Source organism: Mesoplodon mirus, assembly GCF_964341445.2.
Source record: "Mesoplodon mirus genome assembly, chromosome: 4".
In the NCBI taxonomy this organism is placed as follows: domain Eukaryota; kingdom Metazoa; phylum Chordata; class Mammalia; order Artiodactyla; family Ziphiidae; genus Mesoplodon; species Mesoplodon mirus.
This window is the reverse complement of record NC_138979.1, coordinates 159,352,174-159,369,049: the sequence shown is the minus strand read 5'-3', so window position 1 is coordinate 159,369,049 and position 16,876 is coordinate 159,352,174. Positions and strand designations below refer to the sequence as shown.

At 37.8% G+C, this 16,876-nt stretch overlaps 1 protein-coding gene across 1 annotated transcript in view; it reads right to left on the bottom strand.

Annotated features, from left to right (window-relative positions):
* The window catches only part of RBM25 (RNA binding motif protein 25), a gene marked incomplete at its 5' end in the record, with an annotated part of 56,289 nt that extends 40,018 nt beyond the window's left edge, over nucleotides 1-16,271 (bottom strand). The window contains 5 exons of the mRNA XM_082618789.1: nucleotides 857-1,024; nucleotides 2,861-2,910; nucleotides 8,530-8,650; nucleotides 15,879-16,073; nucleotides 16,221-16,271. Coding sequence (XP_082474915.1) covers nucleotides 857-1,024; nucleotides 2,861-2,910; nucleotides 8,530-8,650; nucleotides 15,879-16,073; nucleotides 16,221-16,271 — 585 coding nt within the window. The remainder of the gene's footprint in view (nucleotides 1-856; nucleotides 1,025-2,860; nucleotides 2,911-8,529; nucleotides 8,651-15,878; nucleotides 16,074-16,220) is intronic.
* Between the last annotated feature and the right edge of the window lie 605 nt (nucleotides 16,272-16,876).

Genomic DNA, 16,876 nt, shown 5'->3' with positions numbered 1-16,876 from the left:
TGGTTGTCTGGTGGTTAAGACTGCACACTCCCAATGAAGGAGGGCCCGGTTTGATCCCTGGTCAGGGAACTAGATCCTGCATGCCACAACTAAGAGCCCACATGCCACAACGAAAAAGATCCTGCATGTCACAACTAAGACCCAGCGCAGCCAAATAAATAAATATTAAAAAAATAATAATAATAAAGGGCTTCCCTGGTGGCACAGTGGTTGGGGGTCTGCCTGCCGATGCAGGGGACGCAGGTTCGTGCCCCGGTCTGGGAGGATCCCATATGCCGTGGAGCGGCTGGGCCCGTGGGCCATGGCCGCTGAGCCTGTGCATCCGGAGCCTGTGCTCCGCGACGGGAGAGGCCACAGCAGTGAGAGGCCCGCGTACCGCAAAAAATAATAATAATAATAATAGTAATAGTAATAATAATAAAAACAAGTGCAATATATATATATCCCTGACTGGAAATTACTGGAAAAATTAAATATGAACTATATGTATTTTAATTAACAATACTATATCAGCCTTAAATTTCCTAAGTGTGATAATGGCTTTGTGAAAATGTAGGAGAGTATCCTTGATCTTAGGAAATATAAGAAGTATTCAAAAGTGAAATGTAATGTCACAACTTACTCTGAAATTATTCAGAAGGAAAAAAAAATCGAGGGGTGTGTGTGTGTGCACAGAGTGTGTAAATATGACAAAATGTGTTACAAGGGTGTTCACTATTCATTTAACTTTTCTGTAGGACTGAAACTTTTCAAAATATAAACGAGAAAATAATTCAGAGCCCTCTTGCTAATTTTTCTTCAGTTTGAAATTTATAACAAAAAATTTTTTAAGTGAAAAATAAACAGTTTAACTTACAGCAAGGAGCTGTCTTATAAGCATGTCTGAGGCTTTTTCAGAAATGTTGCCAACAAAAACTGTAGTAGTGGGACCACAGTTTTCATCATTTTCTTTAGCCTTCAAGCCTGGATGATCCTTCCGTGCTCCCAAATGTTTTCCAACCATGGACACAGTGGGTACTAAGACCTAAAGTGATGAAAGACAATAAAGTTTGAACTTGCAATTAAATTTGCTATCATGCTTAATGTAATAACATTAGGCTAAAAACATCAATTTTAAAGTATTAAATATATAGCACATCACCATTACAGGTTCTACATACTTAATCTAAAACTCCCAAAGCACATTTTTCATTAACGTGAACTTATTCATGACAAGTAAAGTTCCACTATTGGATTACCTTTCTTTTAAAAACAACTTGGAGGGCTTCCCTGGTGGCTCAGTGGTTAAGAATCTGCCTGCCAATGCGGGGGTCACGGGTTCAAGCCCTGGTCCGGGAAGATCCCACGTGCCACAGAGCAACTGAGCCCATGAGCCACAACTACTGAGCTCACGTGCCACAACTACCAAAGCCCACGGGCCTAGAGCCCACGCTCCGCAATAAGAGAAGCCACCGCAATGAGAAGCCTGCGCACCGCAATGAAGAGTAACCCCCGCTCACTGCAACTAGAGAAAGCCCGCGTGCAGCGATGAAGACCCAACGAAGCCAGAAATAAATGAATAAATAAATTTATAAAAATCAAAAAACAAAAACTTGGAAAGAAATTTTTTTATGTTTAAGACAATTTTTAAATGTTTAAGACATCATAAATCTCTGCATTCATATAAAAGGAAATTTCAATTATCCCTGCTAATTTTCTTGTAGAATATTCAAATACTCCCATAGCACTCTCCCCACACTTAAAGTCTACCTTTTCTCAGTTACTTGTGTTTCTATCTTATTTTCCCTTCATAACATTCAACTTCCCAGAGGAAAGAAATAGTCTTATTCATCTTTGTATTTGAAATTGAATTGAGCAAAACATCCACAGTAGGCACTGAAGTGGGGGAGCTGCCTTCTCCTAGGCTAAAATGCAAGAGGGCAAGAGTACCTGTCATGTGGAGGTTTCCCAATAAATGTTTCCCAATGAATGTCCAATGCAAGAAAAGCTGGACTCCCCCTTGGCCTGCCTCACAGCAGATTCCTATTTGTTCATGTAATTCCCATCTCATCACCCTTTTAATATAAATAATACTCCCCGCCCTTTTCAAAACCCACAGGTAGAAAAACAGTTGAAAGTAATGAGACCTACTCTCCCTCACAATGAATTATAAATTAAGACCAATATTTCACTAATTAACTCAAAGAAAATTTTTAGTTAAATAAATGTTTTAAGAGGGTTATTATTTATTCACATGTTATAGTATACTAGCATTCTTAACTAAGATGCCTAGAGCGTACAGAGCTTTTATGAATGTGGAATTAAAGTTCAAGACATAAGACTGAATAATGAAACACTTCAGCAGAGGAAAGGCTTCAACAAAATTTTACAAAGCTTGAAGATATCATACTAGAGGACAGAGAAAAAATAGCTTGGAAGAAGCTAAAAATTAGGTAGGTGGGAGGAATGAGTAGAAATATATTCAACTTTCATTTCAAAATTTAGATTTCTGCTAGATCATTCCTCCTTTTTTTTTCTTTTAAGAAATCAGACATGTCAGATCGCTTCTCCTGTCTCCCAGGATCAAGACACGAGGGCATGATGAAAGAGTCAATGTCTAAATCTGAAATAACAGTATACGAAGAGTCTAGAGAATAAGAGGGAAATCACTAAACTATTTAGGGAGCATATTTTAGGGGCAATTGCTTATATGCATAGAGTGAAAACAACACTTATTTAAATAAGTAGTATGATATACATGGATGCTCTTATTCCCTTCCTATTATTCTTTTAAATATTTAAAATAATTTATCTGGGCTTATAAAGTTGTTCAGATTTAAAAGCAGTGGCACTCCTAATTCCTCCTTAAAGTTATACTTACAGTTGGAGCAGGAGCCATAATGCTCATTGGTACAGGAATCATTGGAGTCCCTAAGAAAAAAGCATAATGAATCTTAAGAATATAATTATATACAATTATATATTGTATATCAACTACATGCCATACAAATAAGTACCTCCAATTCACAGTTCTTTTAAGGGGAAATGTAGGATTAATGAAAATGAGAAATTAATGGATATTTTTCAAAAGCAACATAGTTATCAGGTTGGTCTAAATAAACTTACAAACAAAAAGACTTTCTAAAAGCAAAAAGACTACCACAGCCTGCTTTTGCCTTAAGGAATAAAACTGTGGATAGTTATCAATTCATGTTTATCTACATGAATATGTTCAGTACATCCTCAAAACCAGCAACTTTCATATAGATTTGCTTACAGGTGAACAATGGTATTAATGACTCCTTTAAAGGTAAAAATAAATTCTTTGAAAGTTAGAAAACAAAAGCATCAAATAAGAAATTAATCTGGAGGCCTAAGAAGAATCTTGTTATTCCTGGTTATTTAATAAAAGCAAAAATCATGAAAAAAAAATAAGATTAGTAATCTCATTCACTGTCAAAGAGAAAATCTCTAAGACAAGCATCTACTGCCCTAAGGGTTTTAGACAGCTATCAATGGGCTATCACTATTGACATCTTACTGGAATCTGCAATTTTGTTTTCAACAAAATTGTTTACTAACCAATAGTTGCTACATTGACAGACCTTGTGTACATAACTAATGACGAAATCTTACCATTTGAGAACTAAGAAAAAAGTTGCAATGAGGGTAAAATCAGTAAAAGATCTGTCTACTAAAACACAAATTTTAAAATGCTTCTAGAAGTATCTCAAGAAGTTCTGAAATCACTTTTCAGTTCAAATTTAGCATCAACTTAAGGTAACTGTCCATCTAAGACTGGTAATAAACTCTTTTAACAACTATCCATTTATTTTCCAATAAAACCTATTTAAAATAACCTCAGTTTTAAACAAAATTTTTAGAAGATGAAAATCAAGATACTTATCAATAAGCCTACAGAAGACTGTACAAAATAGAAAAAAAAAGACTGCAGAATCAAACTTGGGTTCAATTCTTGGTTCTATCACTTTTAGCTATGCAAACTTGGGAAAGCTCTTTAACCTCAGCTTCAGTTTCCTCAATTCAAATGAGGTAATTATTTCCTCAGAGTGCCTACTAACTGAGATCATTTATGTGGAGCACTTAAATAGGTGGATACTCAAAACTATCAACTCTAAATTTTTCACTTTTAACTTTGCAAAACAAAAGCAAATACTCCATTTACCAACTGTAAACTGTGCAGCACCTCTTCCACAGGTAAACTTTCTATTTAAGAAAACCTGAAGAAAAAGACATTTTGAAAAATTTTTTTTTCCTTTTTAATAGTTACTAAAAGGTTTAATAGTATGGTTCCCACCTCAACTTACTAACTTCATGAAATGCAGAATTTATAAAAATGTATTGCTGCTCATTACAGACCTATGCATGCTACGGTAAAAAAAAAAAAAAAAAAAGGCAAAGTGCACAAAGTGTAAACAGTGTATATACCAGCTGAATTTGAAAAAAAAAGTAGGGTAGAATAAACATAGGCAAACACAGTGGGATATACATTACATCTCTGGAGAGCTACACACCAGAAACTGGTAAGAAAGACTTCGCCCCCTTTGGGGAAGGAATGCTCAGGAACTACGGGGGGAAAACGTCCTTTAATCTATAGCATGTATTACTTTTTAAGGAAAAATTATGTTTTTTTTCAAACTTATTTTCTAATTTAATATATAATGTGATCGCCACATACGTTATCTCAGAGTTCAATTAACTGCACTAATAGGCAACACAAGAAAATTATACATGAATATGGGTATTGTGGTCCTGAATTATTATACTAGTTTAGCATACTTCTTTTTTTTTTATTTTTTCAAGTATTGACGCTGCACACAGGATGCAGGTATGAATGAGTTAGCTGTTAACTAAAGTCTGATTTATCATTCAAGTATGCTTCCCTAAACAGAAATGATACTGTATACTATCACAAATGGAATCAGAATTGTTTAATAGCGTTAATACTCTGTGAACAAATGCCTACATTAGTATGGCACTGACCAAACAGACAAGGAGAAATACTGAAAATCTGGTTTTAAGGTCTGTTGACCCATCTTAAAAGATATACTAGGAGTAGCCTTAAGAGAAACATGGCCCATTTATCTTCCACGTCCATTTATAATTTGGTATAGTGTTCATCAGAAAACAAGTTACATTTAGTATGTATTTTTTAAAAATTCAAAGGAATTTAAAATCTTTCCTATAAAACCAATATACTGGTAAGGAACTGATTTTTTTCATTGTCACCTTTCCTGATTCTGAACAAGTGATTAAGCTTTATCTCCAATGCCTTAAAATTTCTTCAGAAATAGAAAGTAAACTATTCTTCCCTATAACTCTAATAACACAAACTTTGCTAAAAGTATCATGGTTATTAGTAAAGACTATCAAAAAATAGATCGTATTATGAGACTATAAATTAATGAAAAAAAATGGGGACCCCCTCAAATATTGATGCCCAAATGAAAGTGGCTCAGGGCACTATCCTTCTCAAGTAATCAATTGGTTTGATGGTTGACAAGTAACATTTTTCAGTTTTCTGTTAACGTTATTTTCTTAATCCCCCTTTTCAGGAGAAATTCCTTTATAGTCCATTACAGAGCAGTTAAGTTACTGACTAAAATTCAGTAATTGTTACATGGAATAATAAACTGATAGTACTCAAACGTTCACACTAGGTCCCTGGCAGCAAGGGGTAACAAATACACATCCATGATTATCTAAAAGACCAACTTAAAACAGCCAGCTACAAGCATAAATGTCTTAAAAACTTGTACAGGTACTGCACTCTACTCCACAATATATATGCAGTAGTAGTTGTTTTGATTTTTTTTTTTTTAATTTTGGCTGCGTTTCGTTGCTGCGCACGGGCTTTCTCTAGTTGCGGCGAGTGGGGGCTACTCTTCGTTGCGGTGCGTGGGCTTCTCATTGTGGTGGTTTCTCTTGTTGGGAGCATGGGCTCTAGGCACGCGGGCTTCAGTAGTTGTGGCACACGGGCTCAGTAGTTGTGGCTCGTGGGCTCTAGAGCACAGGTTCAGTAGTTGTGGCGCACGGGCTTAGCTGCTCTGCGGCATGTGGGATCTTCCCAGACCAGGGCTTGAACCCGTGTCTCCTGCATTGGCAGGCAGATTCTTAACCACTGTGCCACCAGGGAAGCCCTGTTCTGATTTTTTAAAATTATGATTTACCCTCAAATTCCTGAAGTTTTAAATGATACCCCAGAAAAATTGCCACTTTTACTTTGTGACTTTTCACTTACTTCAACACTGCTGTGTACTTGACCTAGGGGTAGGAGGCCCCCAAAGCTGAGCCTCTATGATGTACATGTTATGAACTAACAATCCATCATATGAGCCAACTGCAACATACTTTTGATTTTGCAACAGTCAAGCTCTTTAGTAAACACTGCTAACTTCAAACACATAATCCAGTAGTTAAACCCAGGTCACTGAAGTAGACCTTTCCTCAAAAAGAAATATTTCTGGATGGTTTACAAGATCATTTGTTCATTTCAGCTTGAATTACATAGATTCTATGGTAGAAGAAAATACTTCTAACGTGCAGATTAAGGAGGACTCTTAGATACTACCCCTTTCAGAAGGGAAACTGGGAAACTGATTCTGCATGAAATGCTTTCAACCCCATCAAAATATAAAAATATGTGAACTACCACTCATAAACCAGAGGAAAACTCTTTCTCCTAAGTCAATGTTAATTACAAACCTCAAGATAATGGTTCTCAAATGTGGGTTCTCTTAACTGTGCTTAAATGGATACCTATGAATCACCTGTGAACTTGTTAAAAAGAGACTCCTGAGCCCCAATTTCTGAGGATTTGATTCAGTGGCTTGCGGTGGGGCCTTAAAATTTTTTAAATTTTTTGTTTAAACATCATAAAACATTGGAGAGAAGAAGGTTTTAAATAGTTACTTGGAGAGCTCTCCAAGATTTATTGTCAAGGATTTCCCTGGTGGCGCAGTGGTTAAGAATCCGCCTGCCAATGCAGGGGACACAGGTTCGAGCCCTGGTCCAGAAAGATCCCACATGCTGGGGAGCAACTAAGCCCATGCGCCACAACTACTAAGCCTGCACTCTAGAGCCCGCGAGCCACAACTATTGAAGCCTGCGCACCTAGAGCCCATGAGCCACAAATACTGAAGCCTGCGCGCCTAAAGCCCGTGCTCTGCAACAAGAGAAGCCACCGCAATGAGAAGCCCACGCACCACAACGAATAGCCCCCGCTCGCCGCAACTAGAGAATGCCCACGCTCAGCAGCGAAGACCCAATGTAGCCAAAGATAAATAAATTAATTAAAAAAAAGATTTATTGTCAAGTATAAAAAAAAACGAGGCAGAATAGAATACATAGGATGTTACTGTACATTGGTGTCAAAAGAATAAAACAAAACAAATGGATAGAAAAATAAAAATATCTGAAAGGATAAAGAAGAAACTAATAACCCTGCTTTGTTCCCCCTTTCACTAAGGGGATGGTAACAAGTTATATGGGAATGTGAGAAAAATTTTCCACCCTTTTGATTGATTTTTGAATGTATAGTTTTTAAAACATATAGTATTTTAAAATACTATACTATTTAAAATGTATAGTATTTAAAAATAAATGTATTACCTATATTTTTAAATAAAGACTTTTTAATTTCCCAGATGAGTCTGATACTCAGCCAGAAATGAAAACTATCACCATAGGAAAATGAGACATCACATTTCCAGAATGCTAACAGCTCTTCTACCAACAGTCACATATGTATCATCTTCCTAAAGTTAATATTGCAATGACATAAGGATGGGTTAAAAAAACCCACAGAATCATTGGTGGGAATGTAAAATGGTGCAGCCACTACGGCAACGGTATGGAGGTTCCTAAATAACTAAAAATAGAGCTACCATATGATCCTACAATCCCACTCTTGGGCATATATCTGGAGAAAACTCTAATTCAAAACATACGTGCACCCCAGTGTTCACAGCAGCACTATTTACAATAGCCAAGACATGGAAGCAATCTAAACGTCCATCGACAGATGAATGGATAAATAAGGTGTGATATATATTTACAATGGAATATTACTCAGCCATAAAAAAGAATGAAATAATGCCATTTGCAGCAACATGGATGGACCTAGGATTATCATACTAAATGAAGTCAGACAGAGAAAGACAAATATCATGTGACATCACTTACATGTAGAATCTAAAAATATGATACAAATGAACTTATTTACAAAACAGACACACAGACACAGAAAACAAACATGGTTACCAAAGGGGGAAGGGGAGAGAAATTAGGAGTTTGGGACTAGCAAATATGAACTACTACATATAAAACAGATTAAAAAAACAAGGATTTACTGTATATCACAGGGAACTATATTCAATATCTTGTAATAAAGTATAATGGAAAAGAATCTAAAAAAGTATGTGTGTTTATATATATAAATAACTGAATCACTTTGCTGTACATCAGAAACTAACACAACACTGTAAATCAACTACACTTCAAAAACAACAACTGTATCCACAAACTTACCTGGAGGTACAGGTGGTGGAAAGCCAGGAAACTGTGGGGGTGGGATCCCTGGTGGGAGTGCTGGGATTCCCATGGGAGGGCGATTCAAATGAGGGGGGAAAGACATTCTTACCACACCAGTCTAAAGAAAGAAATCATGACAAATCATGTTATTTGAAAACTTTACAATCTGATATGCTTGGTTTGTTGGCCTTTCATTTTTAGAGTATCTGCAAAATTCTCAAGTTTTCTTACCCAAAGGAGTTGGCAAAGACCCTCTTTTCTCTGTCTGTCCATTGAGAATTTTTTAAACTTAGATCTTTTCTAAAATAAGTTCCCAAAATGTACACGATCTAAGTTCAGGATAGACTCCTACAGTCATATGGGAATACATATAAAGGAAGAAAAAAATTTTGAGGTTCAGTTAATATCCAAAAATTAAATACCAAACATCAATGAATCTTTTTAAATCAAACTCAGAATCAAGGAAGATATCTAACAGTTTTTAAGTGTTCTGATGCATGAATTTTTTATACACATCAGCACCCTGCAAACTAAATTTACAAAGTTACACAGTATTTGTTGATTCAGTGTTGGCCAGTTCTTCCAGGACAAATAAATGTCTCAGTGACTTTCTACAAACCTGAACGGGGAGGGGGGGACGACCTCCATATATAAGGTCACATAGTAACCATTCAAATACAATGGTTCAAATATAAACCATTCACATACAACTTGTGACAATGAGAAAAAAAGAGGTAATTTTTCTTAAACTTAAAAGCAAACCTCTTAACCATTCTTGAATGATATTCAATGAATGACTGAAACTCAAGAATCAGACGCTGGTATTTGATTTTTAAAAATACAAGAATACAATGAACTGTTTGATTTGGTTTGTGATATCATTCCTTAATAAGAAACTTTTGTGTTTTAGCTAAATGAATAGAAGTACTGGGCTTCCCTGGTGGCGCAGTAGTTAAGAATCTACCTGACAATGCAGGGGACACGTGTTCGAGCCCCGGACCAGGAAGATCCCACATGCCGCGGAGCAGCTAAGCTCGTGCGCCACAACTACTTAGCCACGCGCCACAACTACTTAGCTGCGCACCACAACTACTGAAGTCCGTGTGCCTGGAGCCCATGCTCTGCAGCAAGAGAAGCCACTGCAATGAGAAGCCCACGCACCGCAACGAAGAGTAGCCCCCACTCGCCGTAACTAGAGAAAGCCCGCGAGCAGCAACGAAGACCCGACAGAGTAAAAAATAAATAAAATAGAAGTACTTAAGACTTTTCCTCCCCCCAAATTTTATATTTTTGTCAACATACTCAAGTGTCCAGAACTACTGGAAAAAAGTAGAAAAATGATGCTAGAATGCCCTAGTAGGATTCTATGCACCAATTTTAACAAGCAGCCAAAATAAGTGGGTTGATCCCCTATCAGTGATGCAGCTAAAAGTGGTGATTTGATTAATAGGAGATTTTCTGTTGGACACTAGGAAAAACTCCCCCACCTACACTCTGTAACTGAAAGAGTCTAGAGTTTCAGAAGCTTTTAAAAAATGTTTTTCTCTATTATTTTCTTTTCTATGTTTTATATATTGTTTTACTCACCCTTTAGAAGAGAGAGGATAAAATGTGCATGTCTTCTACTTCCTCGGCCCTGATTCCAACAGTTTGGTATAATTCGTTGTATTCTTCTAAAATATCTCTCTAGACACAAGCTAATATATAATCACTTATGTTTTTCTGCAAACAATATAATCATACTATATTGTTATGTGCATTTCTCCCTCATCATTATTAACATCTCTTCATGTCAGTTCATAAAGTTCTATTCCATTCTTTATAATGCAGTAAACTATTACTATATAGCTGTAACTAACCAACATTGATGATTCTCCACATTTTACCTCTTACAAATCATATTAAACATTCTTGGACATATCGGACATATAACTCTAAGCACCTGTGCAAGTAATTCTATAATACAGATCAGTACTGTATGTATCTACTCTTTACTTCCAAATCTAGTGTACAAATTAATATTCCCACCAACAGTACATGGGTACGCCCTTTCCTCATATCCTCACCATCACTGTAGTAAATCTCCAGTGTGACAGGTAACTGTTTCAACTTGCATTAGACATTATTAGACATTTCTTTAAAAAGCATGTCCTTCATCCTCACAGCTCTTCTTCCTCAGTATTCTTTTCACTTAATAAGTTAGGATATACAATAATCTGTAAAATCTAAACTTCAATTTTGAAAGCACAGTACAGTTAAAATATTTAGGAAGCTTTACAAATAAAATAAATTCCTAGAATGTTGTCATATACCAGCAAATAAGATACTGCAAATGCCTTAAATATTAAGTAGGTATCAACTTAAGTTAAAAAGAAAAATGTAACTAATTTAAGATTGTAAACGTGTTGAATTTTTTAATAATTTTTTAAAAATACTTTTTTGCCCAAAACAAAAACAAATATTCCACATGGAAGGGGACAGGAGTGTATATCCTTTTAAAACATCAAGGGCTACTGTCCTACTTACAGAAGCTTTTATATTATCATTATAATACTCTATCTCAGCACTTTCTTAGGAGGGCAGTTGGTATTAATACCTGTTAAATAAATAATCCGTGAATGAATCAGTAAACAAATAAACTCTGAGAACCTCTTTAAATAAATTTATTAAGAAGCTACCATGTGCCAGGTACTATTCTAGCAACGACTCAGTACCTAGCCTCACAATGGTTACAAAGATTGGGCCATGAATTCATCTTTAGAATCACTTTTTCCTCAATACAAATACTACTTTTAAAAAGAAACCCTCTAAGTTCTTGGTGTTTAAACTATTTTTCATGGTTTTCAAACGTATCATTCATTCTGTTAAGAGTTAACCAGATTATGTTTCAGTTTATGCTAATATACTCATTTCATTCACTCCAATTTTTCTACGAAGTATTTCCCTTTTATTTGGAACTGTTCAAAACTTGCTTATTTGTAGGCTAAACTTCGAAGGTGAAGGTAATCTTAATAAGATAACAGTCTCTCCTACGGAAATTCAGAAAACAAACATTTCTGATGATCTCTGATAAATATTAATATTCACTTTAAACATCCTAGGGGCTTCTCTGGTGGCGCAGTGGTTAAGAATCTGCCTGCCAATGCAGGGGACACGGGTTCGAGCCCTGGTCTGGGAAGATCCCACATGCCACAGAGCAACTAAGCCTGTGCACCACAACTACTGAAGCCCACGTGCCTAGAGCCTGTGCTCTGCAACGAAGAGTAGCCCCCGCTCGCTGCAACTAGAGAAAGCCCACGCGCAGCAACAAAGACCCAACACAGCCAAAAAAAATCCTAAAATGATTATCAACCACTTACTTCAACATAAAGTTTGGTATACTTTGATGTATGTGAAAATGAATGAGAATAAACTTTTATAATAAACAAAGCTTATCATTTTTGCCTATAGTTGATAAATTATAATACTCACAATAAATTATACAGATAGTCAAAGTTGGTAGGTACTTTGTAGAATGAACTAGGGAAGAGAGCTAAGGGAGTGCTTTATTTTAAACGTGGTGGTCAGGTCTCACCAAAAAGGTAACATCTGAAGAAAGACTTGCAAGAGACTGAGGCAGGAAACTCTATTCTGGGGGGCAACAGCCTTCCCAGCAAAGGAAACAGCAAATACAAAGAGCCTGAGGTGGGAATGCAGTGTTTGCAGGAGAAGTAACAAGGCCAACAGTTGGAGCACAGTACTGGCGGCAAGCTGGAGATGGGAAAGGGGTTCAAAGAGTCTAACGCTTTGTAAGCCGCTGTGAAAGTACTGGTTTTTACTCTGAATGAGATGGAAAGCATTTGAAAGGGTTTTGACTTGACTTATATTTTAACACTGTCACTGGTCACTATGTGAAGATAAGACTGGAGGAGAACAAGGGTAGAGAAGCAAGAGACTATTGCAATAATCCAGACAAAAGAGATGGCCTAGAACAGGTGGTGGCAGTGAACTGGTAACAAGTTATTGGTTTCTGTATATACTTTGAATGTGGTCAATTGTTGAAGGACTGTGTGTGGGGTTTGAGAGAGATGCACAGGTTATTTTATTAGCACTGAAGTGACTTAAATAGCATTTAAAGAATACTTGATAGTAGTGTTTCACTTCTAGAAGGTTCAAAGCATTTTCACCTGCTGAGTATGAAACTTTATGGCCCAAAGTAACAAAAACAAGCCCCTATATTGGAAGTGTTCCCTATCTCGACTGTGACAGTGGTCATACAGGTTTATGTATTCGTCAAAATTCACTGAAATTAAAATGGGTGCCTTTTACTGTATGTAAATTTTATCTCAATAAATTTGGTCCTCACCAAAAAGAAAACAAACTTCTGAAGAAGCTTTACCTCTACCCCTCAACATATGCATGCATTCTGCTTTTCTTTTTCACTTTTTTCTCTTTACTCTCTTAAACCACTCTTTTTCTGCACTCATGAGAGTACTATTACTGGTTATATGCATTCCTCCATTACAGATTTATCCCGATAGACACAAAGTATTTCACCAGGGACAGATTTACAGGCTAACCCCATCAGGACACTGTGTGCCAAGAAGCAACTGAACCAACAGACTCTCCTCAGCAAACACTCATATACAACTTAATCATTTATTCAATAAAACATCCAGCTCCTATTATCTGCCAGGTTCTTTTCTAAGCATTATTTTTATTAGTTCTGAAAGAGCAAATTTTAAGTTATTATGTGTAGTTATACAGCCAGTCCAGTAACTCTACATTAAATATGAATGATTAGTGTAGCATGCACTGTTTCCTGCTCTGCTTATAGCCTTCAAGGTACAATGGACTGACATTAACTGCCCCAGCCTAAGCAAAGCAAGCCTAACTATAGAGAGAGATTAGTGGTAGTCTAGAGCTGAGGTGGGAATAGGGAGTGACTTGCAAACAGAAAAGAGGGATCCTTTGGGGGTAATGGTTGCACAACTCTGCACATATACTGAAAAACACTGAATTGTACATTTACAATGAGTGCATTTTATATGTTAATTATACCTTAACAAAAGGTAGCAATACGACTTCGGGACAATTTCAGGCAAAACCCAGTTAAGACCGGTAGATTATATTGTACCAATATTAATTTCCTGATTTTGATCACTGTACTGTCGTTAAGAGAATGTAACTGTCTGTAAAAAATACACACTTAAGTATTCAGAGGTTAAGAGGGATACCACATCTGCAACTTACTAGCAAAAGATTTCAGAAGAAAACTATGGAGATAAAAAGGAGAGGAGGATAAGGCAAATTGGTAAAATGTTAACATCTGGGGAATCTGGATGAAAGATATTTGAGAATTCTTTGAAGTTTGAAATTATGTCAAAATAAAAAGTTAAAAAGCAGTATCAATTCTGGTTAGTGGAAATATGTTTTTATTTTCTGAAGTTTCAAAATTCAAAAAAGTTAGGAAGAAAGCTATTCAAAAACTTTGAGGAATCAATCAAAAGTCTCATGAACAGCAGTGGTAGAATCAGAAAAAAATTATTGAGATTAAAAAAATAAACAGAATGTTTTTATAAGATGTTAAAAGATTCAACGATTACTTTTGCTTCTATAGTATAAAAGTCAGTATGATTTTTCTCTAAATCACGTGTAAATGAAAAAGGTATATAGCTAACTTGCCTGTGGCCAAAAAGAAAAAGGAAGTTGGTAACCCCAAGAAGATGAATCATTTAATAAAAATAACAGGTAAGATATTAATTTACTTTTGTTTACAAAAGCTTTCAACATTATGTCACTTAACCTACCAAATTACCTAGTGTAAATATATTATTCTTCTTTTACAGATGAAGAAGCTAACTTGTCCAAAGGAACACAATAAATGGGTAAGGACTCCACAGTCCCCACTATCCTGAAATTACCAATCCAAAGGCTGTTTTCGCTTATCACAATGCCTCTGTCTAGTAATGACATACCAATGATTAACTCTGACTTTATTTACAAAAGTCTATCCAGAGTACACTGGAAGAAATGTTAGAGTCAGGGTTAGGGTCTTGTATTGATACTTACCTGAAAATTCTTAAACAACAAACACTATCAGTTAATGTGGACTAAACACTATGTTACTTGGGTATTGCATTAAGGATTTTACATATTTTTTTCAATTAATTCCCAATTCCAATAACCTATGAGGTGAATACAATTAATAATCCTCATTTTACAAGTGAAGAAAACCAAGGCTTTAAGAAAAATTAAATGAGAATAGCATAGTATCTACTTGAATCGTGAGGAACTGATGACCACTGAATGCCTTTCTAGGCTTCTGAACATTTTTGGAAATAACCTTTTAGAAATTAAAGCTCCTAAAACTATATAAGAACTGTTTATACACTACTGCCAACTACCCAATTCACAGTACTTCACACTATAGCAGTCTGGGGCAAGAGAAGTCCAATCTCCTCCCTCTTTTTGGTCGGCTCCACTCTGCTCAGTATCAAAATGGCTTTTCCATGGCAATATACAACCATATTACATAACTTCAAAATAATCTTCATACTCCTAGAACTATTTCGAAAAACGTGTTTTAAAAGTAGTATTGAAGACCAAAGAAGCATGAGAACGAAGCAACATATTTTAACGTGGAGCTGGGTCCTCCCCTAGAATCAATGAAGATATAGTTTAGTTTAACCTCCAGGGGAGGAAGGGGGCAAGGCCACACCACTCATCACAATCTTAGACAAGCAAACCAACCAGAAGGGTGCTAGAAAAGGTGGGCAGTAGCTAAATTCAAGTCGGGGGCGGGGGGAGGGAGGGCAGTTCACTCGGTGGCGGGCTTTAGACGACCGAAGAAGGGACAGAAAACAGTTGGTGGTCAGCCCCCCGCTAAAAAAAAAAGGGTGGGTGCTAGCCGGCTTCTAGGCAGAGCCTGGGGCAATTGTATCCTAGGCCCGGAATATCTACGGCAGGGCTTCCGCAGGCTCAGGTTAGAAAGGGGCCTCAGGGAAGGGCTCCCCAGGGGCCGACCGAGCGTTTTGTGGCAAACGTGGAGCCCAGAATGGGCCGAGGCCTCTCTGTGGCGAGCCGTGGAAAGGAAAGGGAAAGTGGGCGACAATGCAAGGAGGAAGGCTCTGGCAGTAGGTCCGGCCTCCACGGGCTCCTACTGGGCCCACTGGTTTTCGAGGCCTTAAAGAAGTGGAGAAACCCAAGCCTCGTGCCCGTGCCCATCCCCTCCCCCACCCCATCCCCACCCCCCCCTTATCCCCATCCCACCCCGGCCCTTTCGCAGGCTCCCCGGCTTTCCCTCCTCCCCCAGCCGAAGTACCCTGTCTCCCGGTTTCCGCACGCGCTCAGAGGAGCGAACTCACCCGCCGCTGATGAAATTGTACTGTCTTCGCGGCCTTCCGGGATCCAGGTTTCGTGGGGGTTCCACCAGCTCGAGATTTCTGCGCGCCACTACCCGAGAGACTAGTGCCGAAGCGCCTACTCTCACAGGCCGCAAACACATCCGCGCTGCGCGGGGAGCTTCTGGAGGTCTTCCTATTGCCCGGCGTGCACTGCGGCTGGGGGCGTGGAGAGAAGGATCATAGAGAAGAGCGTAGGTAGGTAATCGTCACTCTTGGCTCTGAATCACCACGCAGCGGCAAATAACCATAGAGAGGAGCGCCTAATGAGGGCTAGAAGGGCTCGAACTGTATGTTACGACCCACCCTGCCATTTTTGATTGGAGCTGATTGAATCTTATGATTACGCGACGCCATCTTGAGGTCAAGGTTCCGGCCGGACACTGCGCCAGGGCTGTAAGAGGGTTTCCCACTTTTAGCAGTTTGTGTTTCGGGGGTTAGAACCTCGCTCTGAGGCTCTTTGAAGTTCGATGGGCTGATAACTGGGCCTCACCCAGCACCTCAGAAGAAACCCCAAGTGCTAATCCTAGAAAACTTCTGTTAATACCAAGAGATAAGTGGCAAAGGCTGCGGTTTTTAAAAAGTGCGCACATACATGCACAAACACAAAGCTTACGCGCGCTGGTAGGGCCGAAGAGGCGGCTAAAACATGTTTGAAATTCCTAAAACGGCCTGTAAAAATATTTAACACAGCTTTCGTTCTGTAATGTAAACGTGCTAAAAAGAATTTCACTTATTAGATTATTAGAAATTAATCAGGAATGATCAAGTTATTTAGTTTGTGGACTATATGGTCAGTATCTATTTACAGGCCTTTGTTTCCCAACTGCTTGCTTCTCAGAAGGCTTATAACTTATTCAGTATACAGTTATTGCCTCTCAGAGTGCCTGGTGCTGGGAGTATGGTAAATAGGAGGGAGACGGTATCTTTGTTCGGGAGAGCTGCAAACAACACAGAAGAGA